This window comes from Myotis daubentonii, chromosome 19 (assembly GCF_963259705.1).
Source record: "Myotis daubentonii chromosome 19, mMyoDau2.1, whole genome shotgun sequence".
NCBI lineage: Eukaryota > Metazoa > Chordata > Mammalia > Chiroptera > Vespertilionidae > Myotis > Myotis daubentonii.
In genome coordinates, this window is record NC_081858.1 from 17,870,926 (window position 1) to 17,885,253 (window position 14,328).

The 14,328-nt window shown below is 51.9% G+C and overlaps 1 protein-coding gene across 5 annotated transcripts in view; it reads right to left on the reverse strand.

Annotated features, from left to right (window-relative positions):
- The window catches only part of ETS1 (ETS proto-oncogene 1, transcription factor), a 116,831-nt gene that overhangs the window by 36,865 nt on the left and 65,638 nt on the right, over window positions 1–14,328 (reverse strand). The window contains exon 2 of one of the 5 annotated variants that reach the window (XM_059676621.1): window positions 4,471–4,572. The exons of the other annotated variants lie outside the window; for them this stretch is intronic. Coding sequence (XP_059532604.1) covers window positions 4,471–4,572 — 102 coding nt within the window. The remainder of the gene's footprint in view (window positions 1–4,470; window positions 4,573–14,328) is intronic. 5 annotated transcript variants of the gene reach the window in all.

Consider the following 14,328-nt stretch of genomic DNA (forward strand, 5'->3'; position numbering starts at 1 on the left):
AGGCTCTGGACAGGCCCTCTGGGCTCACAACTCTCCGTGTAGGTTTTTGCTTCCTGTCGGGAAGCCGGCCTCTCCAAGTCTCGCTTGTTCTCTGTGAGGGAAGCAGCTGGAATGACTTCTGCCTGTCCACCTCAATGCCAGCTGTAAAGCCTGGCCCACATGTGGGCGGCCGCAGCTGCACGGGGCCCACGGCTCTGCCCCCGGCTGAGGCTCAAAGCGCTGGATCTCCTGGAAAAGTGCTCCCAGCCCAGTGATGGAAGCCGCCCCCGCACATCTGGGACACCTGCCTTTGGACTTGAGCTCAGGAGAGGCCATATCATGGCCCTGGGACCCAACGGATTCAGACAGGGGAGTCAGAACTTTATCCACCATTTTTATAAAGGGTGGAATTTTGGTGTGTGTGTGTGTGTTTCTTTTTAAATCAAACATCCTCTATAAGGGATTGCCTTTTTCAGTAGCAGTGACACTGCCTTTAAATAATGATGAATAATCACATTCAACAGTGGATACTGATGTAAATATTAAACTCTTCTCATGCAAAATGTGAACGCAAAAATTCCCTCTAAGTTGCTAGTTTATGACTCTGGCGGGTCCATCAGTTACAGGGAACACCAACAGTAATGAAGTCATCACGCAGGTGGAGGACCTGACACGGGGGAGCCCAAGCAGGCATCGCTATTCTCACCACACTCAGGTCTAATTATAATCCTTGTGCATTAGGTACTAAGTATTTCTAATTGAAGGGGCAGCGCCGAGAACTCAGTCAATGCCTCCACAGAAATCAACTGATTGCATTTTATGGACAAGAACGAAAACTGCCTTTGTGTTCATCACAGTCATGGTGATATCTTCAGTTCACATAACACATCTGTCTCAAAATTCTGAACACCTGACTCTATCAATACACGGGGGGATTCCAACCAGCACAGTTCACTAGAACCTGGGAACATATATACCATTACAAGTATATCAGACGCCTTACTGACATCACTCTTCAGGACCCTAAATAGGAGTTAGTGTTTACAAGAATCACCCTAAGTTTCTGAGAGGAGTTGTACCACAGCGAGTGCATAAACACAGGCCCCGCCGCCTTAGCCTTAGCGAGGCTACAGCGTGGAGGCGGAAACGAGCAGGTAGCGTTCCTTGAATCCGTAGGCGTATAATGAGCCCGTGGCCTTTTCAATGCAGGGAAACATCTGCTTATTTTTCACTGTGGCCTCACCCTGAACAAAAGCCTATACGCCCGGTGGATGTTTTAACTCACATGTAGAACAAGGTTTCAATTCACTTGTATGTAACTCAAAGGGCAGGGCTGTTCAGTGTCAGGGGCGTTCCATGTGACTTCTCAGCCCTGAGCGGCTCACAGAGCAACAGGGTTGCATAGAATCTGAGCTCGCAGTGGGGTTTGTCCTGGGAGAGGTTCAAGACATCTGGCCTTTTTGACCTGAGAGGGTCCTCCTCTCTCCATCCTCAAGGAAGTGGCAGGAAGGACTGGAGCATCTGGGATGAGGGTGAGGCACTGAGGGACACAGCTAAGGATCAGGTGCACGTTTCAGCATTTCAGTCTTAGGCAACCACTGGGCTGGCCAAACCCTCGTGATGACCATGGCGATACTAGTGGTGCCTGCTGGGGATTGTCCGAGCAATGGCAGCATGAAAGAAAAGCCAAGCATAAATCATATTCTTTCCCTCTGAAAACTGCTTTAAGTCCACCAAGCCCTTCCCGTACACTACGCCACATACCCTCACAACCTGAAACGTCCGAGGGGCCTGAGAAGGTATTCATTACAAGATTCCATTTCATAGATGAGGGAACCAAGATCCTAAGAGTTTAAGAACTTGGCCTCAAGTCCCAGGGCTGGGAGGGTCCAGGCTGGGCTGGAACCCAACCTTTCAACTCTTAGGTCCAATGTTCTTCTATTCTCCCACTGCTGCTGCAAATAGGAATCGACCCGAGATCCAAACAGGCTAAAATGTTTACAGCTGAGAGAAAAAAAAAACCAGGACCTTCAGTTCTTATTTGAAAATTAAATACATTTGAGGAAATAATTAAGAACTTAAAACCACTCCTGGATTGAAGAAAGCCAGAATTTCACATGGCTGGTCCCATAAAGACATAAATAAAAGCCATGCAGAATCATCTGTAACCTTTTCCCTTCTTGGGACTGAGGGTAATGAGCCTTCCCTACAAAGAGACACAGGTGACACACCCACCTGGCTCCTTCCCTGTCCGTGGTCACCCCAAGTCACCCCCATGGGCAGCCGAGCACATACTATAAAGTGAGTCAGTTACATAGTCTCACTGAAATGTGTTTTGTAAAGAGAAAGGAAACCAAGAAGAAAGCTTGTTCATGGGGGAGGATGAAAGAGCACCTGTCACAGATGGAAAGGCAGGATTCTGACGACAAGGAAGAGGCACCCGCTGGGACGGGCCCTGGGCTTGACTGGGTTTGCTGGTCAAAAGCCACGGGTTACCACGAATGCGATCACGCCGGTGAGCCACTCGGCACCCTGCTAAAAAGAGGTCTGTGGACAGGGAGTGTCTACATCCCGCATAGGGTCTCAAATTTTTCATTATGTCAATTTTCATTATGTCAAGCGGAGAGAAGAATACAATGAATCTCTACCCCAAAACGATCAACCCTAACAGTTTTTATGTTATCTCCTCCACACACACACACACACTGAAAACCTGTGAAGCCAATCCCAGACAACACATCATTTCACCCACAGATATTTCATTGTGGGGTGGGGGTGGGGAGAGGGGGATATCTCTGAGATACAGGAGGGTCAGCACTGGAAAGCTTAGGAGAGGCAGATAAAATCGTGGAAAAAGAAAAGAAGGCTTTGGACTCCTCTCCGCGGCGCTGACATCTAGCTCTACATCGCATACACAGGCCCACATGGGAAGCGACCCTACCATGATCTGGAAAGTGGAGAAGTCGGATGAGAGAGAGAGAGAGAGAGACAGACAGACAGACAGACAGACAGACAGGATTTCAAGGGAGGGTAGTGAGTGCTGCCTTTGACACCCAGGGATCATTCTCCCTCACGGTCCCCAGGAGCCTTAGCTCTCACCAGGAGTGTGCAAAAAGGCTGGGATTCTGGCAAGTACCCCAAGGCGGGTGCCAAACAGCCTAGAACAAGTCCCGGTGGAGGAGAGAGGATGCCTTTACTCATTCAGGTCAATAGAAACAGAGCAGGGGCTGTGGCCAGTGACTGCTAACTGACTCCGGAGCGGACTGCCCTGGGCAGTTGGCACTGGTCTGTAAGAGGCCTTCCCAGTGAAAACACTACCATCTCAGAAGGATGTGAAGGGACTCTCTGCAATAGTCGCTCTTGCCTGTTCAACGGGGTTGGAACTAGGAATGAAGGGACCAGAAAAGGGTCCTCTTTCTCCTACATCCTGATCCCAAATCCTGTTTCAGGCCCCGGGAACGTGGCGGGCAGAGTTGGCAGCGGAGGGAGCTAGCGCAATCCAAATGCTTCTGGCTGAGGTTAATGCAGAGGAGCGAAGACGTGGCCCTCCTCAGCCCCTCAGCTCTGTTTCATAAACTTAATGATGTGACAGAGCGATGAGGGACAAGCAGGACTCTTGGCTGGGGCAAGGCCTAAGCAAAAAATGGCTCAGTGCCCTCGATGGGCCAACCAAACAGTCCATCATGACCCCAAATAATGGGACACCATGAGCCCCGAAAGAGACTCCTATCAGTCAGGGAAACATGCCCCTGGGCTTCTTCCTTTTTCTTTCTTTCTTTTTTAATCCTCACCCTGAGGATATTTTCCCATTGATTTTTAGAAAGAGTGGAAGGGAGGGGGAGAGACAGAGAGAAACATCAATGTGGAAGAGATACATTGATTGGTTGCCTCCCAGGTCAAGCCTGCAACCAAGGTGCATGCCCTTGACTGTAATCAAACCGGGGACCCTTCAGTCTGCAGGCCGGTGCTCTATTTGCTGACCCAACCCGGGTAGGGCTGCCCTTCTCTTAATACCCCACCCCCTGGACATCACCAGCCAATAGGAAATGACACCAAAGAAAGAGAAAGAAGCTGCACAGAAAATCCCCAGTTCGCCCTCCAGGGAACTGACCGAAAGCGCAAGCCTGTCTCCCATCACACCGTCTGGGTTCTGCTACCTGCACACTGTCCCTGGGGGACCCCGCAGGCTGCTTGGGTACAACCTGTCAACTCGGAGACAAATGCCTCTACTCAGAGGGAAGCTGCCCCAGGACAAAGGACCGTGGCCCTCCGGAAGGCAAAGCCGGCTCCTAGCTGCCCCGGGAGGCCGGCCTTGGCCCTGCAGCCAGGCCTGGGAAAGACGCCTGCAGACAGGCTGGGCGCTCAACATCTGTAGGAAGTGACTTCAGTCCTCTCCCTTTTTCCCTTCACCTCCCCCCACCCCCGCCCCAGCCCCCAAAAGGCGTTTTAACACATTATTCCCACTGAAGTCCTGAGGATCTGGTGACTCACCAGGCTCACACATGGTTCCAATGAGCCCTTGACCATTACATGGTCGGGGAGCAGGAAAAACAAATGAAAGCGGTTGTAATTCGGCAGCGCCGGGGTTCAGACCTGCCAGACAAAAGGGATTGCAGGCATGTTCCCAAATTCGTTCAGGCACCTGACATGCAAAAGCTATTTTTAATCACTGGATTTATTTCTTTCCTACCCCCTTCACCATCCTCCACCTCAGCAAATGTTTCAAAGTCAGAGCGAAGCCCAAATCAATCCCAGGTGTTCGGGGAGGACCCAGCGAGGCTCTTCCGTTCCAGGAGCGGAGCCAGAAAGCACAACTGCCCCCTGGGTCCTGCAGCTACACTTTCTGGTTCTTTCCTTGGAACAGTTCAAACCTCCCACCCTCACCACGGAGCGAACAGCCCGAAAGAGGAAACATTTGAATGAATGGATGACCCTGCCAGAAGGACTCCTCACCATGTGAGTTCCTTAGCGGCCCCGGCTAGGAAGGTGCAGAAGATGGGTCTCAGAGATCAGCGAGACGGGGCATGCTGTCCTCTAGGATTCTGTACCTGCTCCGCAGCGAGGGTTCAATTAAATGCACATGAAAATGCCAAAGCCTAATACCTAGTAGGTGCTCAATAAATTGCTGGTGATGAACTGAACTGAAACACATCTCGTAAACCATAAAGATTTTTTTAAAACCCCCCGTAAGATTTTATTTCACAATGCTTAGAGCAAAAAGAAGGAATCTGGCCATTTCCCCAGGTACAACTGAGAAAATGAAAAGAAAAAGAAAAAAGGAGATTCTGAGACATAAGTGGAAACTGACATCCCCTGAATCTGGGTCTTTGTTTTAACAGAACAAACTAGTTTCTTACCGATTCTGCATCCTCTGTTCTGCTAAAGGGGAAATTGTTCTGTAGCAATAATTATCGAACATATGTGTTCTGCCATGAAGACACCTCATAGCTACAGGATCCAGTGGGCCTGAGATCCTTTGGGTTTTTAAAACTTACTAAGGGTGCCATCGCAGACTCAATATGACAGAAAACAAAACCACAGTGTTGGACTCCAACCTTTTCTCTCTAGGCCTGGAACTGCCAAGACCCAAGCTGCCTTTGTACCCCAGTCATTCGGGTGCCCTTAAATGAATAACCACTCACAATTTAAAAGGAGGTTTTAACTACTGAGATTAGGATTCCCGCAGGCGAAGCCCACCTCAACAGAGCACTTTAAAAGCTGCAGTTCTGAAATGATCATGCAGAGCCCTCTACAGAGTGCTTCCCATGGTTCCAACCATGGCTGCACGGGTGATCACCGTTGGCCCCCTCCACACCGGGCATCCCAGAGCAGCGTGATGAAAACACAGAGCCGGGCCTGCAGGTTACTCAGAGGAAAGCGAGGCCTGGGCCCTGTCCACCAGCGCTTGGCAGAGAGCCACGGGCATGCGATTGGTCCTTTCCAGATCCTATGCCTCAGAGGGAAGGCAAGCTCCTGCCCGCCTGCAACTACAACACTCTCAAGGTCAAAGGCTTTTGCTACCAGCCTGGCACAGGATACCCCACGCAAGAAGAGCACGGGACACATCTGACATCTTGCTGTTATCCAAGCACCCCCTTCCAACTAGTTCGCATGGCAGGTCTGAGGCCTCGCTCCACGAGATCCCGCAATGGGTGATGCGGGTGACTGGGTGAACCAGATTCATTTTCATGTCACTGGATCCCCAGCTATAGTTTTCAGTCCTGCTGTCTGAGTAGAACTTTTTCAGAAAATATTTTCTCCCATATGCTCATATGATCCTGAACAACAACCAGGTTTGGGGACTGTCTTATCACAGACGTGAAGATATTGAGGCGCACACAGGTAACTTCAGTGGTTTAACCAAGATGAGCCACCCAGATCCTCAGGCAGGAAACCAGGAGTTTCCTACCCACACCTGCTGGCAGAGCTCAAAGCAGGGGGGTCAGAAACAAGTGCCAGTCACCAACAATTTATTGAGCACCTACTATGTAGTAGGCTTTGGCATCTTCACGGGTATTTAGTCTAATCCTCACAAGGAACACAGGAGTATTTCTTTTCATTGTCTCCGTCATGTTCACTACAGAGAAGGTTCTCTCTGGAGAAGGGGAGCACCTCAATCCCAAGACTCTCTGCTGACAGCAGCTGCGACACCTGAGCTCAGGGCTCCACCCCACATCGGACCCAGCACCGGCCGCATGGGCACTTGGTCCAGGGCCGAGACAGGCATGGTGGGGGCTCCTGAGCGTCACCAGGCAGGCTGGGCTGGGCAAGGCGGAGGGCGAGGGAAAATGCGGGCCAACAAATGGAGTGGAGCCCGTTTATTTGGGCTGGAAGAGGCAACGTTTTGCTGCACTTTTGAACTGTTTTCTCAAGGCCTGCCTCTCCCTCCCACGCAGGAAACAAACACAGAGACAGGCCTCTTCAGTGTGGCTCCCGTCGCTGAAGGCTGCCCGGGAAAAGCAGAAGGACAAGGTCAAGCGCAAGGAGGGAGTTGGTGCTGGGCAGGGTCCACTGGCGGCAGGTAGGAGCTGGGAGAGGCCACGGTGGGAAGAGCTGGGTGAGGACCAGAGAAGGAGGGATGGCAAAGCAGCCAACAGGAAAGGAAGGAAATGGCAGGGGAAGCGACTATCAGAACATTTCAAACCAGAATAAAGGGACACAGGGGGCTTGGAAGAGCCAGCAACCTCCTCCCGGTGAATGGTGTGTTCAGAAAGTAGCATTTTCCCATCAATTTGGAAGGGAAATTCTCTCTCGACTTTCTTATTTATTTATACACTATACAAATAATTTTTTAAACCAAAAAAGGGCCATTTTTTTTTTCCAATGGGAAAGAGCCTTGTTGGAGATGAAAGCCAGTCTTCAAAACGCCTCGGAGGAAGCTGAACCCCATGTCTCGGTGCTGCGGCAAGAAAAACAAAGTGGACATTCTTCCTGTGTTCTGAGGCTTCTCATGCAGATGTGTTTCCTTTTAATAAATAAATCTGGGAGAGAAGGAAGCGCGCGCTCGCACACATTCGCACAGGGCAACTGTCTGATTTCAACGGGGGGGAAACCACAATGAAAAGTAAGAAGAGAGGAGCCCGTTTTCCCAGCACAGGGACAAATCCCAACAGACCAACACACTCGTCAAACATCTCCCACTCGAGCTTTCCAAGTCCACAAAGGACTCCCTGCTAGTGAGTAATGACAATCCAGGCAGGGCAGGACCTGGGACACAGCCACCACACTCTCCGGAAAGGCCTGTCGAGGTCTCTCCTCACATCTCCTCACTTAACACGTTCAGTCGCTGTCTGCTCTTCCAGCCACTGAATGTCCCTGGTGGACGGCAGTACTTATTGTTAATGACACACACTGAGTTCAAATCTGCCTTCTTAGGAGTTCTAGCCATCGGGCCGAGTTCCACGGGTGGAAGCCGCGTGGTACAACTTTGATATTTCCTCATCTACCAGCTTTTCACCCTTTTTCACTGATCCCTCTGTTATCACTTCTGTCCAGGTGATAAAAATCCCTTGATTCCTTCATGATGGCATGGTTTGGGCCATTCCCTCACCCCCAAGCAATCCTGTAAGCTTATGTTCCTAAGAAGAGCCTCTGAGCATCCTAAGTGAACCCCACCCTTCCCAGGAATGAAATGGGTCCACGGGGGTAACCATCCTACTCCGCCCACTTCTGTTGGTGCAGACGAACACTCACTTTTCTAACAGCCACTCTCCAAAAGCCACCCATGCACCATGCACGCCAGGCCCCTGCCCAGGCACTGCCAATGAGCCATGTCGGCACCACCAGAATCCTATTAACCTCAAGTTGAGCTTTACATTTATCTGTATTAAACTTCACCTTGTTCTGACCCATGTTTCCACATGCAGAGGTCATTTTTATATCATGAATCTGTCTTCGTCCTATGAGCTTTGCACCATCTGCCACTTACTAAGAAAGCTTCTGGCATCCTTCTCTTATCAGAGTCCCTGACAAAAACGTTAAAGAGGCAATGACCAAGCTCTGAGCCCCATAAGGTAATACCAGAGACCATGCATCATTCAGACACCAACGTTAATCAAGACCCTTTGGCTACAGCTGCTCAACCAGTTACGAATCCTCCTGGCTTGACTATCATTGGATCCACACAGCCTCGTCTTGGCCACAAATACATCATGGAGAGACTTGGGCAGAAGCCTCACTGGAGCCAGCTGGTCTACCCGTCGTGGAACCTGTTCTTCCCTCAAGTTTCTTACAAGACAGTTGAGGAGAACAGCAAAGCTGGGATTCAGATCTCTGCATAGTGTGTGTGTGTGTGTGTGTGTGTGTGTGTGTGTGTGTGTGTGTGTGTGGGGGGGGGGGGCAGACTGAGGGAGGAGGGAGTGAGAGGAGAGAGAGAGCATGCCTAACACTCAACTGCTACAGCCACTCTGCTCCCAGAAACAATGGGCGCTTAGAGAACAATGGCCGCAGTCGAAGTCTTGGTCTATTTATATCTGCCACTGTGGGTCCCAGACAGGAGGAACTGGAAGTCTGCCCTGTACACACAGCTCCAACTGGACTCGAGCTGGGAGGAAGATGAGGTCACCAAGAACACGGCCTGCTTGGGAATAGCTCCCTCTTTCTCACAGGGTTTCTCCTTCGTCTACAGGATCTCTTCAGCCAAGTCGTTAGCTGGGCTGCTACTAAAATGCAGCCACTGTGAAGACCAGAGGTCAGGACAGTAACCACTGCTCAGCCCAGCCCAAAGCTGTGAAGACCTTTCTCCACAGAGGTCAAAGGAAGGAGGGGATGTCAGGGGACTCAGCAGTAGATGGAAGTCAACACTGTGGCCCCTGAAACAGCAGTCTCACAGGGCCATTGATTACACATGTGTAGGGCACTACGGAAGAGCTTTTCCCTGGGCAAGTTCCTCCTCCCCACTTCTGTGGAGTATCATAGGGGCTGAGAGCTGAAATGCACGACTTTGTGCCTCATGTCTCGGGGAAGATCTGTCTGCCTTTATTTCAGCTCCTTTGGACAGTTCCTTCATAAAGTTGGGGGGACAATTTTAATCCCGACTGTGCTACTTATATTCTTAATCCTCACTGAACAGAGCCTGCAGTGGCCACGCAAGCCTCTGATAGACACCGAACTGAAAAGGAGCCAGCCAGGGCCAGGAAGCAGGCGTGGGGACACAGGAGTGTGCCCTCCAGGCAGTCATCTGCTGCATGCCCTCCTGCCTTCTTGTGAGTGTCCACCAACAGCCCTCAGCTGTACTGGGCAACCGAGAGAGCCACAACTGCACCCCCTGGATCCCGTCCCACTGTCCCCCAAAGGCAAGACACTAGAGGCTTACTACAGACATCTGCTGCCTGCAAGTTCCTAGCACCAACTTCCCTCCCTGCTCCTGGAAAAGCAACACTAAGTAGGCAGCGAGAAACCTACACATGATCCCTGTCTTCCTTTCCATGTAGACAGCGTAGGTTATGTTGCAATGACACTAGGCGGGTGATGGCACCACATTCAGAGGTACCCAGAGACAGGCACTTCCATGTCTTATCGTTTAAAAGCTTAAGCGCAGGGCATGCGTGTGCTGGACACGGCTGAGGCCAGTGCGACCAAGGAATGGTTCAGAGTGATGTGTCGTGTCCCTTCCACACCCCACACTCTCTCACTGACTTCACAAGTGCAGAAGTCAAATGTTTAGGGCTCACCTCTGTAGGGTGGTCTAATGCACCTGAACCACCAGCATAACTGAGGTAACATGGGCAAGGCCACCACCAGCAGACACTCCTGTGCATCTTCTGTGCTAAGCAGATGGTGGAGGCTAAAACCTTCTGAATACACCAAACTATGAGGATCCAAGTGGGTGCTCGGCCCACCCCACCTGGTCCAGTACTTCCCAGAAACGCTGCTTCCTTGACTCCCCCCCGCCCAACCTCTGCTTCCAACAGGCTAAGCTCTCCCTTTCCAAGGTCCCTGTTGAATCACCCCAGTGTAAGTCGTGGGAGCCACGTGGGAGCCACATGGCAGGAGCAGGGAGAAGGCAGAGACACACATTGCCACCCTGAAGCCAGGCTGACGTCAAAGATGCAAATCTTCCCACCCAGAGTGTTTGGCAAGTTCATGAGTCAGCCCGTCTCTGCACCTAGCACGGTCTTCAAAAGCGCCTGCACACCAGCTCAGTGCACCACAAAGCCATGGCCCTGCCCTAAGATGGAGCAGCTGGACTTCAGGGCATCAGGCTCTAGATGCTCAGTAACTCATGAAATAAAAGCCCCACTCCGTTCAGTAAATCCAAACTCATGTCCGTAATGAGGAGTCAGGAATCCTGTTGCTTTAAGGGATTTAGGTAATAGTTTCAGAGTCCCAGCTCACATTTCCTGAGCTGCTAAGGAGGTACTTAGGATGCAGAGAGATGGCCACAAAGGGATTATGGGTATTCTCCCTAAACCATTAAGTTTACCGCTAAACCTATCTTCGGTGGCTACTCCCAAGTTTGTCTAGACCTACCTAATCTGTCATTTTGGACCCTACATCTCTTCATCTTTGGCCATTTTTATGGCCTTGAGCAGCAGCGATCACCCCGTCACACTGGTCTCTGCTCCTCTGAGCTACCCTCACCATGGCCAGAGGATGCACCATGCTCTCCCCAGAGCCAAAGCAGGAAGAGGAATTCACAGAATTTTCTATGAAACTTGAACAACTTGGAGGGATGTGCTCTCCTCCCCCCCCCCCGCCCCCCCCCCCCTGGCTACTAGGATGAATGAAGAGTCGGTTCCCTGGGGAGAGGGGGAGGAGCCAGCTCTGCCACTGGTCCCACACCATCCCCCCCAAGGGATTGAGATATCACCTCCTTCAAACCCTTCCTTTGACCAACAGAGAAAATAGGCTCAAGGGGGTGACACCAGCTTGCCCTTGGCCACATGGTTACTAATTCTAGACTTCGTGCCTCCCTGTCTGCTGTTTTTTTCTTTCCTCTACGCCACCTTGTTTACTTATACATAACTTCACTGCTATCGAGCTCTGGATCTTCATTCTGCACAAACACCACACCTCCCCAAGTTCATCAGAACCACAGAGAAACGACCCATCCTAAGATCTAACAAACACGACAGGAATTTTCAGCCCCCGGATGCCACCTGGTGCCACTCCAGGTTACCCGTTTTCAGTCACGAAGATCAGGCTCTACACTGGACCTTTCTTTTGAGCAGAGATGCCAGTGGAATACCAGGGGTGGTAAAGCCAGCAATCTCTAGTTGCAGGACACCAGTCTGTGCAAATGTGAGAGGCTCTAAAGTGTGAGGTGCTCTCCAACCCATCCAGGAAGAGTGAAGGCGGCAGTACACTTCAGTGATCTATTGACCTTCATCTAAAACGCACTGATGGCGAGAACAGATCGCCATCATAGCATTCAAAGGTTCTGTAACTTCCACCCCAGTCCCAGCTGTGCTGCAGGTAGGGGAACAGAGACACAGTGACAGGGTTGAGGGGATCCCGCAAACCCCACCAAAGCCAGAACATGAAATGCGTGGCATCGGCCTGTACGTTGAACCTGACCTAACTAACTAATGAGGCCATAGGTGCAACTCCAAAAGGCCATGTCCCGAAGCTACCCAGGCAGCTCCGGTCTACATGCGAATGCATTTAGAGGTCAGGGAGCGAAGGGTTCCAGGAAAGATATACTTAGCTGTGAGCTCCTTTGGACTCTGCAGACTTGGTTCTCTCCTTTCAGAATGGGCTTCTCCTCATGGCCCCTAACACCTACATTGGGATCCTCTCGCAGGCCCACTGTGGAGAAGGGTCTGACCCACGCTGGCCCAGAGCGGACAGTGTCAGATGCCTCCCCCTCCCCACGTCCCCAGAGGCTGAGAAGTGGCCGGGCAGACCCAGTGCCCCTATCAATGGCTGACAGGCCCATGGTGGCGAGCAGAGAACAAGTACTGGATGCCAAAGGAGGCGGGAGCAGAAGCCACTGTGCGCCTGCCAGCCTGCATCAGGTGGGAAAGACAGAGGCTGGGGTGCGCAGCCCCCCTCCTCCCGGGAAATGGCTCTGCCTATCAGGAAGCCATTAGGAAATTGCAGCCGCCACAGCCTCCAGCTCCGGACTGAACACGGTGCTTGCAGCTGGGGAAAGCGCTCATTATCTCCGCCCAGACTTACAGGAGCTCACTACACAGTGGCACCTAACCAAGGGAGCCACCGGATAAAGCTGAGCGGGTAGGTGAGGGAGGGGGGTGGAAAAGGGTCCATAGAGACTGGGGCGATGCAGGGAGCTCCCCCAGGCATCGCTCGGGGCCTCAGGCCCAGTGCTGGGCTCTGTCAGGTCCACTTCCTCACACCCCCTGCTCCGCAGCCTCACCCACCGGCATTCCTTTCCTCAAAATGAGCTACTGACTGCTGGTGGGTGTGGGGTCTCGTTGAAGAGATTCAAATGTACTGGAGTTAGACATCAGCGATGGCTGCACAGCTCTGAGAATGGGCTAAAACCACCGGAGTACGCACTTTCAAATGGTGAAACTTGTGTTACGTGAATTGCATCTCCATAAAAATAAATAAATTTAAAGCCGATCCAGGGAGCCACGGGCTACGGGCCGAGCAGTGTGAATAGGGCAGTCCCTGGGCGACAGGGACCCTGCACTTGGGAGTTTCCTTCTAGCGGGAAATGAAGGCCAGACAAGAGCCACAGGCTCGCACCTGCTGCTGCTAGGACAGGAGGCTCCGAGATGGAGAAGAGTGTGCGCTGGGTTCCACAGGAGAGGAGGTGGGAAGGAGCCTGCTGGTGTCCTGAGTGCACAGGGTGAAGGAGAGGAGGGGTCAGGGGTCACCAGCGAGGGGAAGCCTGGTGGCAAAGGCGAGTCCATTCCCCGAGGCAGACACCTGGTCGCTACCACTTCTGGGATCATGAATATGGGGATGAGCGGGGCACAGATTCTAAGAGACAAGCAGGATACCCCAGACACCCCCTTCTCAAAGGTGTCCCCCCACACAGGCAGGCCAAGCACTGATTCACAGCGACATTGCGTTTTCAGAAAGACGTCCCCATCACATCTGGCTCCTTCTAGAGCAGGGGTGGGCAAACTTTTTGACTCGAGGGCCACAATGGGTTCTTAAACTGGACCAGAGGGCCGGAACAAAAGCATGGATGGAGTGTTTGTGTGAACCAATATAAATTCAACGTAAACATCATTACATAAAAGGGTACGGTCTTTTTTTTTTTTTTTAGTTTTATTCATTTCAAACGGGCCGGATCCGGCCCGCGGGCCGTAGTTTGCCCATGGCTGTTCTAGAGGTTTCTTGCCCAACCCTTGGGGGGAGACAAAGGAAGGGCAGGTAGGACAGCTCCCGGCAAACACACACTCGGCCAGGCTCCCTGGACGTGAGCCGGGAAAGGTGCAGTCACCACGCTGACCAAAGGGATCTTTTGGAAAATTCTTTCCCAAGAGGGGTTATGAGTTCTGTCCCCTGGAATGCCCCAGAGCAGTTCCCATTGGCTCCCTGGCCCTGACTCAGAGGGAGTGGGCTCCACCCTCAGAAATAAACTATAAACTGACCTGAGGAATGGGTGGGGGGTGGGGGGTGGTGTGTGGCTGTGGCTGGAGAGAGCAGGAAAGAGGGGCAGGCGGAGACGGGGAACAGGGAAGGCAAGTGCTGACTCTGGTTCGGGGAACACACCCGGGACGGGGGGTATGGCAGAATTCAAGAGCGCCATCTCCGAGCCTCCCTTACACACCACTCCAGTTGGGATTCGGCCCTGCCTTGGCAGCCAGCTCAGTGCTGCTTTATAATATACTGAATTAGTCACCGGATTAGCAAGCACATTTACACACATTGGCGCACAGCTGTTTAAAGACACAGGATCCCCTTTTCGAGGTGCCCGGTTCTGGCTGT